The sequence below is a fragment of the Oncorhynchus nerka genome, linkage group LG9a, assembly GCF_034236695.1.
Source record: "Oncorhynchus nerka isolate Pitt River linkage group LG9a, Oner_Uvic_2.0, whole genome shotgun sequence".
Classification (NCBI taxonomy): domain Eukaryota; kingdom Metazoa; phylum Chordata; class Actinopteri; order Salmoniformes; family Salmonidae; genus Oncorhynchus; species Oncorhynchus nerka.
This window is the reverse complement of record NC_088404.1, coordinates 49,009,270-49,023,392: the sequence shown is the minus strand read 5'-3', so window position 1 is coordinate 49,023,392 and position 14,123 is coordinate 49,009,270. Positions and strand designations below refer to the sequence as shown.

Below are 14,123 nucleotides of genomic sequence, written 5' to 3'. Positions count from 1 at the left end.
AGTAGGGATGGTGGCGGGGCATTTTCTCATCAACACCCCAAAACGTTGGATATAGAAGCTATAAATGATGTTATTATATTTGAATAAATGTATGATCGGCGCTATGCTACCGTTTGTCTGCTCACAAGAAAGCTTGTTCTTTGTCAAACTGAACACACAGGAGACTCCCACGATGACCTGTTGTTGCAGGTTCAGAATATCCCCTTAAAGTTTTCCAAGAAAACTTTGTCATGCATCTGCTGCATGGTCTCACTGGCACCAAGTCCCACTGAACTTGTCACTCTCCAGACCTGCGCCCCATAGGCTGGAAAGGGACTATGGGACCACCAAAGGGACACGCTTTGCCAAGGTAGTCAGTCACCCCAGTGCACAAACTGATTGAATCAGCAATGTTTATTGCACATTGTGTTGTGTTACAGCCTGAAATCAAAATGGATAAAATACTATTTTTTTTCTCACAAAATACCCCATAATGACAAAGTGAAAACATGTTTTCAAATGTATCAAATGTATATCTAATTTACATACATTACATGGCAGTTATTACAGCTGTGTGTCTTTCTGGGTAAGTAGAAGAACTTTCACATGTGGATTGTATAATATTTGCCCATTATTCTTGTCAAACTTCTTCAACCTCTGTCAAATTGGTTGTCCTGCAATACTTAGTTTGAAGTGAGACTCTATATGGCATGACGCTGTATTTAATTTAAAGTCAGAACCCTTTGCTCATTCAGAACACATACATAAATGCCTTGTAACATATGACGCTGTGCTTACTATAAGATCAGACACCTTTGGTCATTCACAACACATAGATAAAGGAGTAATGATGTAAACACAAATGTATTAACCATTAGGGAATTATCACTAGCAGCTGAAACAAATAAACATTAAAGACATGTTTAAATCATACATTTCCTTTTATTTGTAAAGTTTCAAATAGTCCAGCAATGCAATTACACTACCGTTCAAAGGTTTGGAGTCACTTAGAAATGTCCTTGTTTTTGAAAGCACGTTTCTTGTCCATTAAAATAACATCAAATTGATCAGAAATACAGTGTAGACATTGTTAATGTTGTAAATGACTATTGTAGCTGGAAACGGCAGATGTTTTTTGGAATATCTACATAGGCGTACAGCGGCCCATTATCCAATGGCATGTTGTGTTAGCTAATCCAGGTTTATCATTTTAAAAGGCTAATTGATCGTCAGGAAACCCTTTTGCAATTATGTTAGCATAGCTGAAAACTGTTGTTCTGATTAAAGAAGCAAGAAAATTAGCCTTCTTTAGACTAGTTGAGTATCTGGAGCATCAGCATTTATGGGTTCGATTACAGTGCACAACTGAGCAAGAGGACAAGTACATTGGAGTGTCTAGTTTGAGAAACAGACACCTCACAAGTCCTCAACAGGCATCTTCATTAAATAGTACCAGTCTCAACGTCAACAGTGAAGAGGCGACTCTGGGATGCTAATTAGATATCCAATTTTGTTGTTAAAAAAGTGTGAAGAAAGTGTGATAAACCAGAAAGAAATGACAGTGTTATAAATGCTTTGTGAAGCCTCAATTGAATATGATTTATAATGCCTTTATTAAGCAGTGCTTATGCCACCCTTTACATAGCATGTATGTCATATTTTATTTTGTGGGTTATGTCACATTTGACAATTGTGGTTATGTCACACAGCAATGCCTCTTAAAAGCTCTTTACAATGCATGATATAGTGTTATAGACGGTTTATGAAGCCTTCATAAGCTGCATGCCATTTAAAGCAGGACCAAAACAACAACAAAAACCACTTTGTGTGTATATGGTGAGAACTTAAAAAAATATTTGATCCATTTTGAATACAGGCTGTAACACAACAAAATATGGATTATGTCAACGGGTATGAATACTTTCTGAACCGTGTTTTTTCTGAAGGGTTCAATTTAAAAATAGACAAGGCATAAAGGCCTGTTCCTAGGCCGTCATTAAGAATTAAAAAATTCAAATAAGAATTTGTTCTTAATTAACTGACTTGCCTAGTTAAATAAAGATAAAATAAAATATTGGATTCACATCAAGCCAAAATCTATATTAAAGAATAGGCCAACATCAAAACAACCTTCATTTAAAGTGCATTTAAAGTATGATTTGATTAGATTTAATCTCATTCTTTCATTTAGACATTTGGTTGAGATGGAGACGTGAACCCAACATGTTAATGATTCACTTGAAGATTACATTTGAAATCAACCAAAGCTTGAAACCCTAGGCCTTTATGCAATTCAACATATCAATTATTCATTTGTAGACAAACTGGAATTCAAGCCAGACTAAGTCTGTTGCACAAAAGATACATCTCCTTCAAATGTTAAAATTTTGTATTTATTAGGGATCCCCATAGCTGCTGCCAAGGCGACAGCTACTCTTCCTGGGGTCCGAACACACCAAGGCACTTCCATTACACGCAAAACAAAAAGATTAAACAATACATCATATAACACCGCTACACTACTACATATCCACAACACAAAATGCAAGATACCACCATACAACAATATTAAAATGTACTTGTGTGTAGAGTTTGGTTGCATTGACAATGACACACAATTCAATATCACTGTTGCAGTACAGTAAACAGTAAATGGTTCTGTACTCCAGCACATTCATAATACAATGATTCTGAGGTAAAAGTGCAGACTGTCAGCTTTAATTTGAGGGCCTTTTAATCAGCTTTAATCATCTTTTGGGTCAGGTTTAATTTCAGGGCCATCCATATCAGGAGAACCATTCAAAAAAATGACTGCACTTTTTGTATGTACGCTCTTAGAAAAAAAGGGTTCCAAAATGATTCTTTGGCCCATAGGAGAACCCTTTGTAACAGTATTTATTCAACCTTTGAATGGGAAACACAACCATGGCCACATTTTGAGGATATTGTAACTCATAGAACGTGTGCATTTTCAAGATCACATGCAAAGGTCGGTAAATCTGTGGAGGTCTTCACATTGCTATAGTAATCTGCGCAGAAACAGCCTTGATCACTTGCACTATTTACTTTTAATGTAATCTCAACTGCAATCCAGGTCGTTTGGTTGTGCTATTAGATGAAGCACATTGATAATACATTCAGTTGTTGTATTAATACACAATATCTGACATTGTATTCCCATTTGAAATCTGTTGTGCTTTTAAATGGTTTAAAGTGTTGTGATAACACATTTCGATGACAACTAAGGGCTCGTACCACCAAAGATCAGCGCTATAGCGCGATTGATATTTAAAGGCAATGTTCCCGGGTTTGCAGAGGCTGCATCCACGGTAAATGCTGCATTTACCGTCTCAATCGGAAATGACCTTTTACATTTCGGATTGAATCGAGCCCTAACCCCAAAAATTTGACATAGTTTTTCAAATTCGAATTTGGCTGAGCTTTTAGATGGCTGAAAGCATAGTGATAAAACATTGGGAATTCCACAAACTTCTGGCTGTCTTTCTGAATGTGTGCATAAAGGATGAAATCCCATTGATCAACGTCTCAACCAAATATTACCCAAATTCCCACATTGAAATGACATGGTGCGCCCAGTAGGCCTTCTCCAAATTCCACATGACTTATATATACGTATATTTGTCATGTGATAAACACAATGTGTTCAATCACAGTGTTTTAACTACTTTATGATTGGCAAATAAAACAGAACCTACTCAATATTGCTATTGATTATTTGTAATTCCAGGATCATTAAGTGTTGTTTGTGTCCAAACAGTTATATCTTTATTGTTTTTCTTAATCTGATCTAATCTAAGTGAAACTTGAGATCTGGGGAGTGCATAGGCTGGGCAACAGACAGAGAGACAGGGGGGTGTTAGGGGTCTGGATTAGAGAAGTCTGGGTTATCGTTTTACACCTCCCCCAGGGAAAGCCACATGACCCTGCAGAAGGGAGGTAAAAAGATGTTGGGCCATTCTGAGCACTCAATGAGAACCACATGTGGAAAAGAGGGAGAGGAGGAGGAGGGGAGGTGGGCAGTGACTAAAGCCTGTCTCTGTGAGAGGAAAGAGAGTGCTGCTCTGAACGCTCCTCACATTTTCAACAGGCTGCGCAGGGGACAGGATCTAAGAGAACAGGAATCCCTGTGTGTGTGTTTCTGTGTCTGTGTGTGTGTGTGTCCGAGAGTGAATGAGTGGAAAAGGAGTACATAAATCTGTCTTATAGAAACATCCACGCTGGCCATTGGGCTCAGGACTGGAAGATACAGAGAGGTTATTCTGAGGAAGAAGAGGAGCTACACTGTCACATATTTGATCTGATTAAAAGGGGAAAAAGGGGAGAAAAGAGACATGTCACGTGCAATCCCGAGAAGAAACACCAGCAAGCAAGGTTTGCAGAACCTCTTGAAGTGAGTAAAAATATGAATACAGTTTTTGGAGTACAAATAGATTGAATAGAGAAAGAGAGTTAAGTATGCTGTTTATCAGAAGGGAAGAGCTAGAGAAAATGATAAAGAAAAGGTATGCTAGACTCTCGTAAATTGAGTCATAGTGCTATATTATTTTACAGTCAGCATGCTAGAGTAAATTGAGTTGTAGCTCCAGCCCCTTTCTCAAGCTCTTTGTCTTGTGGACACAAGGCAGCAATCAGGTTAATCTTTACTGTGACTGAGGCACAGGTACTGTGTGGCCTAAACAACACACAACTCAAACACACGAAGCAGCTGGAAAATTCAAGACAAAATGCTGTATACTAATCTAGGAATGGTCTTCAATTACAGCTGGTGTTGGTGTTCCACGTATGGACGTGAGTCAGAACCTGTTCTCATTTAACTCAGAACACCCTTTCTTGGCTGAAGAAAACTGCTGCATTAAAAATCTATATTTTACACAAAAAATACACTGAACTGTTTGATATACTGCATAATATCATCCATATGTTAAACCATGTGTCCATATATCCCCAGTTCTGGCTAGGCTCTCCTTAGTAAACATGTTTGTCTGATTGGGCACCAGAGGGAAGGATCAGTGTACTGTACTGTAGATGTGGGTCAGAGATCAGAGATCAGACCACACAGCAGCATACACAAAGCGTCTCCGAGTAGGAGTGCTGATCAAGGATCAGTTTTGCCTTTTAAATCACGTGTCTTTTAAATCATAATGACTAAGAGGGGGGGACCTGATCCTAAATCAGCACTCTTATTCTGAGACGCTTTATAAATACAGGCCCTGGGCTTTCTCCTGCTCCTCTGATTACAGGAGGGGTTATTCAATGACCATTGCCCTGGGTCTTATCACCGTTGACACAACCTGGACAGGCACTGAAGCAGAGCGCCACTCTGTCACCAGAGACAGACCTTTTCATCAGCCCTCCTGGCTGGGTTGTTTGTTGTTCCTTCAGGAGGCTTGGAGGGTGGTGGAAGAGAGAGGGAGAGATAAGTAGAGAGAGAGAGAGAGAGAGAGAGAGAGAGAGAGAGAGATAGAGGGACAGAGAGAGGGAAGAAAAGAGAGATAAAGAGAAAGATTATGAGAGAGGTGCCCAAGGCTTTCTCTTCTGACTGTAGCTGAGGGAAATTCCGTCAAACCTGTGTCAGAAGTGATGAGCAGAAGAGGCTGCTTATGGGTGGTGGCATGTTAGGTCTTTTTCCTTCTTTTTTTCATTCCTCCAGCGTTGCTCTATGGGAGAAAGCAGGTAGTGAAAGAACAGTGTAGGTACTCTGTAAACTCTCAAAATGAAGAGGGGTAGAGCATGGCACTTGCAACGCCAGGGTTGTAGTTTGATTCCCAAGGGGGACCAGTACGAAACAAGTCTGCATAAGAGCATCTGCTAAATGACTGTAAATGGACATAACATTAGACACGAAAATAACATTGATTCCATCTAAAGAGAACCAATACAGTCCCATTAACGGACAGTTTTATTTACTTCCCAGTTTGAAGGAACACAGAATACTGTTTGGGAAAGGGACCTTAAGACACTTCAACCATTATGATCAACAAAAGAATATGTGAAAGAGAGTGAATGAGTGCTGCATTCAGTCTTCAATGAAAATACAATCCTTTTGTTTTGATTGTGTAATCAGAGATTTCCAGTTTTGTCAATGGGAGAGGAGAGGCAGGCTTGAGGATTTCAGGTGGAGCAGAGCAGGTGTGGTTTGTCAAACAACTGAGAGTCGAGGCTTAGGCTGCTCCGAGGGTGTGGAATACAAGATACATTTTTGTGGGTATTTTTTCAGGGCTGCCAAAAAATCTTTTCTCGCACACTTGTCTCTCACACACTTGTCCCTTTGAAATGCTCTGCCAGTTGCTTTGACATGCCAACGAGAAGGCTGTTTATCTTTAGGCACGGTGTTAAAGATGTGATTAACATCCAATGATAACATGTTTCAAACTGGTGTCGTCCCACAGCTTTTTGATGAACCTGATTATGTGTGTGTGTGTGTGTGTGTGTGTGTGTGTGTGTGTGTGTGTGTGTGTGTGTGTGTGTGATACCTTTTACTAGCCTTCTTGTTTACTCTGATGTTGCCATTTCTGAGTTAGGATGTTTTTACACATCATACTGTAGACATAATTCTACAAAATGTATGAGGGGAGGTGCCACTAGGCACAGATGTCAGTTCAAGTTTTAATTTACATTTGAACGAGTTGTCAACTAATGTGAATTCAACATGAAATCAAACATTTGAAACATGTCATTGTATTTAGGTTTAAAGTTCCCAAAATGCCTTTACATTGATGACATTCTGCGAATCCATTCAGTTGATTCAATGTCATAAAATGTTCGTTTTTGTTGAAATCATATGGAAACAACGTTGGTTCAGCTATTTTGTGTCCAGTGGGATATCGCTTAAATTAACTGTCCAGTGTTCCCAGATTACTATGAAATATGACCTATAATTACATGCAATATGAGTGAAATGGTTCTCCTTCCAAAAAGTGTTAATTATGTTAAAAATAAGATTTTCCAAGTTGTAATGGTGTGGGCGTAACCCAACAACAGAATAGTGTGGGCGTATACCGTTCATTAGACCCGCTGATTGGCCAGCTCATCCTCTTCAGATGTATGACATCATATTCTATGAGTGAATAGCAAGCATTTTCTAAACGGTCTGTTTGAGAAAAGTTTGGGGTTTTTTGAAGTGTTTTTTTTCTCCAATTTATGATTTGACCACAAATGTGAGTATAAGATGAGTCAGCAACATTATTTGGGTATGAGTTAACAGAACATTAACTTTTAAAAGTGAGGGCAGTGGTGGAAAAAGTACAAAATTGTCATACTTGAGTAAAAGTAAAAAGTAAAAGTAAATGCTATACATCAAATTCCATATTTTAAGCAAACCAGATGCCAGACAGAGACACATTCCCATACTCAGAGGCAGTAGGGATGACAATGCATTATATTGATAGGTGCATAAATTGGAACATATTGCTGTCCTGCCTGAGCATTTGAAATGTAGTACTTTCGGGTGTAGGGGACAATATTTTCTTTAGGAATGTAGTGGAGAAAAAAGTAAAAGTTGTCAAAAATATAAATAATAAAGTAAAATAGATATACTCTCCCAAAAAAAGACTTAAGTAGTACTTTAAGTATTTTACTTATGTACTTTACACCATGAGTGAGGGAACCGTTACGAGGGGAGTAGAATGCCCTTCAACCAATGTGTTTAGGGAACAGTCATAAACACTACAGCCAGGCCAGGGAGTGCATCAGAGCTGTGTCCCAAGAAGCAGTTGGGCTAATCCTCAGTGCAGATGGTGCCACTCTGGGAGAGTGGAGAGAGATGGATGACACCAGCTTCAGACAGACACTCCTCCATCCCATCCCTTCCTTGGAAAGTGTCTGATTATGCCAAACCTCTCATCCGCTTGTCTAAAGGCTCTGTTGCCTCAGATATACTATTAAGTGAGTCCCATCCCATCATTCGAAGGTGTCTGACAATGCCAAACCCTTGTAGTCTTTTTGAAGTGTTTTTGTATTTTTGTATTTTTTTTACAGATTTTCACCCCCGCAATGAAAGTATGGTTTTCAGTTTGTTCATGAACCCTCATCATCTTGTCTAAATGTTATGTTGTCTCAGATTTACTATCAAGTGAGAAAGAGATATTGATGTTAGAAGCCAAACAAACTCAAAGTTTAGTCTTATTATTGGTTAAAAAAAAAAGCACTTACACTAAGCAATGAAACTGCCCTCTCAGAAAAATCACTTGCCATAAGTGTAGCTTGGCTAGCTGCGCTTGTGTCAGAGATTTTTCTGAGATTGTTTCCATTTTTGTTCTGTTTGTTTTTGTCGGTATTGACCTTGCCGCTCTTTGAGGTACCAGATGAGGCCTCTAAACACGTTTTATCTCATGTTGTAACATTCATTTGAATGGGTCAAGAAAGGCATGTTGGTCTGTTTTGAATGAAGTGAGAGAGAGACAGAGAGAGTGAGGGCGCCTCCTCTGATAGATACACAAACTATCTAATCCCACACGGTGAGATAAGATGATATGCAAATAGTTTCACCAGAGCTGCTCATTGGACAGCTTTATCATGGTATTCCATGCAGTTGAGAAATTACGTGCGCATATACAGTTCCAGTCTAAAGTTTGGACACAGCTACTCATTCAAGGGTTTTTCTTTATTTTGACAATATTCCACATTGTAGAATAATAGTGAAGACATCAAGACTTTGAAATAGCACATATGGAATCATATAGTAACCAAAAAAAGTGTTAAACAAATCAAAATATATTTTAGATTCTTCAAAGTAGACACCCTTTGCCGTAAAGACAGCTTTGCATTCTCTCAACAAACTTTATAAAAACATATATATTTCACCTTTATTTAACTAGGTAGGCCCGTTGAGAACAAGTTCTCATTTACAACTGCCACCTGGCCAAGATAAAACAAAGCAGTGCGACAAAAACAACAGCAGAGTTACACATAAAAAAAACTTACAGTCAATAACACAATAGAAAAGAAAAATAGAAAAAGCTATGTACAGTGTGTGCAAATGTAGAAGAGTAGGGAGGTAGGCAATAAATAGGCCATAGAGGCAAAATAATTACAATTTAGCATTAACACTGGAGTGATAGACGTGCAGAGGATGACGTGCAAGTAGAGATACTGGGGTGCAAAAGAGCAAGAGGGTAAGTAATAATATGGGATGAGGTAGTTGGGTGTGCTATTTACAGATTGGCTGTGTACAGGTACAGTGATCGGTAAGCTGCTCTGACAGCTGATGCTTAAAGTTAGAGAGGGATATATAAAGGCCCCAGCTTCAGAGGTTTTTGCAATTCGTTGACCAGTGCAATATACCTGCTGGAGCCCATGCTGCAAGTGGGTGTTACTATGGTGACCAGTGAGCTGAGATAAGGCGGGGCTTTACCTAGCAAAGATTGTAGTTGACATTATAGACGACCTGTATATATATGACTACATCCAGTAGTCTATCACAGTAGTCACCTGGAATGAGGTAGTCACCTGGAATGTTTTTCAAACAGTCTTGAAGGAGTTCCCACATATGCTGCTACGCACTTGTTAGCTGTTTTTCCTTCACTCTGCAGTCCAACTCATCCTAAACCATCTTAATTGTGTTGAGGTCTGGTAATTGTAGAGCCAAGGTCATCTGATGCAACACTCCATCACTCCCCTTCTTGGTAAAATAGCCCTTACAGAGACTGTAGGTGTGTTTGTTCATTGTCCTGCTGAAAACAAATGATAGTCCCACTAAGTGCAAACCAAATGGGATGGCCTATCGCTGCAGAATTCTGTGGTAGCCATGCTGGTTGTGTGCCTTGAATTGTAAATATTCACAGACAGTGTCACCAACAAAGCACTCCCACACCATCACACCTCCTCCTCCAGGCTTCATGGTGGGAGCCACACATGTGAAGATCATCCTTTCACCTACTCTGCGTCTCTCACAAAGACACGGCAGTTGGAACCAAAAATCTCACATTTTGGACTCATCAGACCAAAGGACAGATTTCCGCCGGTCAAATATCCATTGCTTGTGTTTCTTGGCCCAAGCAAGTCTCTTCTTCTTATTGGTGTCCTGTAGTAGTGGTTTCTTTGCCGCAATTCAACCATGAAGGCCTGATTCACACAGTCTCTGAACAGTTGATGTTGAGATGTGTCTTTTACTTGAACTCTGCAAAGCATTTATTTGGACTGTAATTTCTGAGGCTGGTAACTCTACTGAACTTATCCTCTGCAGCAGAGGTAACTCTTGGTCTTTCTTTCCTGTGGCGGTCCTCATGAGAGTCAGTTTCATCACAGCGCTTGATGGTTTTTGTGACTGCACTTGAAGAAACGTTCAAAGTTCTTGAATTGTTCCCTGATTGACTGACCTTCATGTCTTAAAGTAATGATGGACTGTTGTTTCTCTTTGCTTATTTGAGCTGTTCTTGCCATCATATGGACTTGGTCTTTTTCTGTACACCACCCCTAACTTGTCACAGCACAACTTAATGTCTCAAATTCAATAACACTTTTTTTTGGTTATTACATGATTCCATATGTGTTATTCCATTGTTTTGATGTTGATACAATGTAGAAAATAGTAAAAAAAAGAAAGAAAAACCATTGAATGAGTAAGTCCGTCCAAACTTTTGACCAAATAAGAATACGAACAAAGTAAATGACATTATAATAGAATAAACATTTGAGCATAAGTATTATACAGGAACACACAATTTAAAATACAATATTTACACAAATATTGGGGAAGGGGGGATGGGGGCAAACGTATCAGTTGAGCAGTATAATAAGAGTCTGGTAGCAACAGTTGTGATGTGTGCTAAGGTGAGGAGAATCAGAGCAGGTCCAGTTCAAGTGTTCAGTAGTCTTATGGCTTGTAGATAGGAACTGTCTCTGAGCCTCTTGGTATGAGACCTCATGCTCCGTCACTGTTTATCCGACGGTAAGGGAGAGAACAGCTTGTGGCTGGGGCGTGTGGGGTCCTTGTTTATGCTGCCCTGGGGTGGCATGCCGAATTTCTTCAGCCGCCTTAGGAAGTAGAGACACTGTTGCACCCTCTTGACAAGAGTGGTGGTGTTGTTGGTTCATGACAAGTCCTTGGTGATGTGGATGCCAAGGAACTTGAAACTCGTGACTCTCTCTACTACAGTCCCATTGATATGGAACGGGGCATGTTCCCTCCTCTACTTCCTGAAGTCAACAATCAACTGCTTTGTTTTGGTGACATTGAAGAATAGTTTGTTGTCCTGCCACCACAATGCCAGTAAACGTATCTCCTCCCTGTAGGCTGACTCGTCGTTTAGTTATCATGCCTACAACCCGTGGTGTCATCAGAAAACGTGATGCTGGAGTTGGGGTCATGCAAAGGCAGGCAGACATGGGTGAACAGGGAGTACAGCAGAGGACTGAGGACACACCCCTGGGGGGCTCTGATGTTAATAGTCCGTGTGGAGGATGTGTTGTTGCCATTTCTCACGTCCTATGGTCTGCCCGTCAGGGAGTCTAGGGTCCAATTGCAGAGGGTGGTGTCCAGACCCAGGGCTCTGAGCTTGGTGTCAAGCTTGGAGGGAACAAAAGAGTTGAATGCTGAACAGCAGTCAATGAATAGCATTCTCACATAGGTTTTCCTCTTGTCCAGATGTGTTAAAAGCAAGGTGAATAGCGATGGAAATGGCATATTCCGTGGATTTGCTGGAGAGGTAGGATTGGAGTGGGTCTAGTGTGGCTGGCATCCTGGCATCAATGTGGGCCATGACCAGCCTCTCAAAGCACTTCATGATGAACGAGGTGAGCGCGACGGGGCTCTAGTCATTTGGGCATGTAACCTTGTTTTTCTTAGACACCGGGATGATGGTGGTCTCCTTAAAGCAGGTGGGGACTACAGCCTGGGACAGGGACAGGTTGGATATGTTCAAGAAGATGACCGCAAAGAAGACGCCCGCCAGCTAGTCAGCACACACTCTGAGGACATAACCAGGGATGCCAACTGGGCCAGCGGCTTTTGAGAGTTTTCCTCACATCAGCCTTGGAGAGCGAAAACACCTGGTTGTCCAGTGCAGCGAGAGTCTCCCTGGATGGATTGGTATTTTCTGCCTCGAAGCTAGCGTAGAATGTGTTAAGCTCGTCTGGGAGGGAGGCTTCGGTGGGCACCTCACAGCTGGATTTTCCTTTGTAGTCTATGATAGTCTGTTGACCTTGCCACATGTAACGCGGGTCTGAGTTGTCGAACATCAATTCAAGTTTGAGTCTGTATTGTCTAATGTCTAATGTCTAATCCCCTAATGGATTTGCGGTGCTCGGACCTGCTTGCCTTTTTTGCGTTGCGCACCACCGAGTCATCTGGGTTCCCAGATGTAGTAAATTATCTGAGCTCCTCTCATTTCGTAACTTGATCAACCACTTCTTGGAAAATTAATCTCTTCAGTATCGTCAACAACATGGTATTGTGACTAGCTGATGTAATGGCCTCCACAAAGTAACTGTTCTAACTTGTTTCATGACAACCATGAGATCATCATGGAAAGGTTTCCCAGCAACACCCCCCCACCCCTCAGTGTCTGTCTGTCTTTTATCAGGGGATGTTATTATATGTTATTATTTAATAATTCAGCAAGTAAACATAACTTATTTTGTTAAACATGTGCTATTAACCTTTCTAATTTACGCTAATAACGACTTTGTTTGTGAAATGCTTACTTTGTTACCTAATGCATCTGTAGTCAAGTATTACTTTACTACTTACAACGGTCAAGCAAGCGGTGTGTTTCTGTACAAATTCTACACAACAGCAGGAATATATGTTCCTGTCCTCTTCTGATCTCTGTGGTGTCAAACCTAACATGGGAGTCAGAAATTAGGGAATGAATTACCAGAGGGGTTCACATTTTTGCCACATCATCATTCCTACACCCTCAGTGCACCTGAAAGCTTTATTGTTGGGGTAGATCATGTCCTTAACTTCCAGAGGGAAAAAGACTCAGGCTGCCAATGTTTCGGCCTGTACTTTGCCAACCAAATACATTATCATGAAACATTTGTAATTGCTTGTGACCCCCTGGCTGCTGTTAGGTTAGTTTTAGATCGCCAAACTTCCCCATCTCTGAACCTCCAGTCTGAAACCCAGGAGTAGCCTTCATCTCTGTGGTTTAAGGTTGTTGGTGGCCTATGCTCCAGGAGGAGTTAAAGCCCTCTGGCAGTTCCTGTTACGGGGTCTAGTTAATAGGTAATCAACTAGCTGCTCTGTTATCCAGACCCCGCATGTAGGGACTTGTACAATACTTCAAATCAAATCAAATGTATTTATATAGCCCTTCGTACATCAGCTGATATCTCAAAGTGCTGTACAGAAACCCAGCCTAAAACCCCAAACAGCAAGCAATGCAGGTTTAGAAGCACGGTGGCTAGGAAAAACTCCATAGAAAAACTCCATAGTCAAGGAAACACCGTTGTACTTGAACATGACTATTGAACTTGACATTCATGCCGTTTTAATGAATTCTTCTCACATATCATACTAAAAAACGGGATCAGAAGTGGCTCGAAAGCCACGCACTTGTTATTTTTGTAGCTAAGTACAGTATAGGCTTAGTTACATTCCATAGTCAAGGAAACACCGTTGTCTAATGCTAAATACACTACAGCATAGTGCTCACCTTGTTGTTAGCTGGCTAGCTAGCATCACCACTTACCTCGTTGACTGAAGGCAAAGAGATCTCCTATTCCATCGTCGTGGCAGTAAACAATCAATCTCCAAAACCTAAAAAACAAATGTTTTACCTTTATTTTCCAAGGTTAGTCTCATTGAGATTAACAATCTCTTTTACAAGAGAGAAATGACCACAAATGTTGCATACACTGTACACAAAGTTGCATACACATTTACAACATAAAAAAACAAAACAATACAGATAGAAAACATACATTTACACAATGAACAGCAAGATGGTTTGGGAAAGTGTGGCGCAACTAGGGGTCAAAACATTCAGACCACCACTTAATTTTCCACCATAGTGTTTAACATAGCTTCAAACTAATTTAAAGCAATTTCATCTGACAGAGTTGAGTCTGGACAATACCAAAGGCAGACTGCAGTTCTTCAAAGGCCTCATTCAGTAATGAAGCACAACAACTGTGCCATTAGCTTAAAATTAGCATTTGACACAATTCTATCAACAATA

General features: G+C 40.4%; 1 protein-coding gene across 4 annotated transcripts in view; it reads left to right on the top strand.

The window, feature by feature from the left end:
- Positions 1-4,023: 4,023 nt before the first annotated feature.
- Positions 4,024-14,123, top strand: part of LOC115134458 (non-muscle caldesmon-like) — a 77,407-nt gene continuing 67,307 nt past the window's right edge. The window contains exon 1 of one of the 4 annotated variants that reach the window (XM_029668447.2): positions 4,024-4,390. In XM_029668447.2, coding sequence (XP_029524307.2) covers positions 4,332-4,390 — 59 coding nt within the window. In that variant the 5' untranslated portion in view covers positions 4,024-4,331. The remainder of the gene's footprint in view (positions 4,391-14,123) is intronic. The other 3 variants (XM_065022660.1, XM_029668445.2, XM_029668446.2) reach the window with 3 other exon arrangements.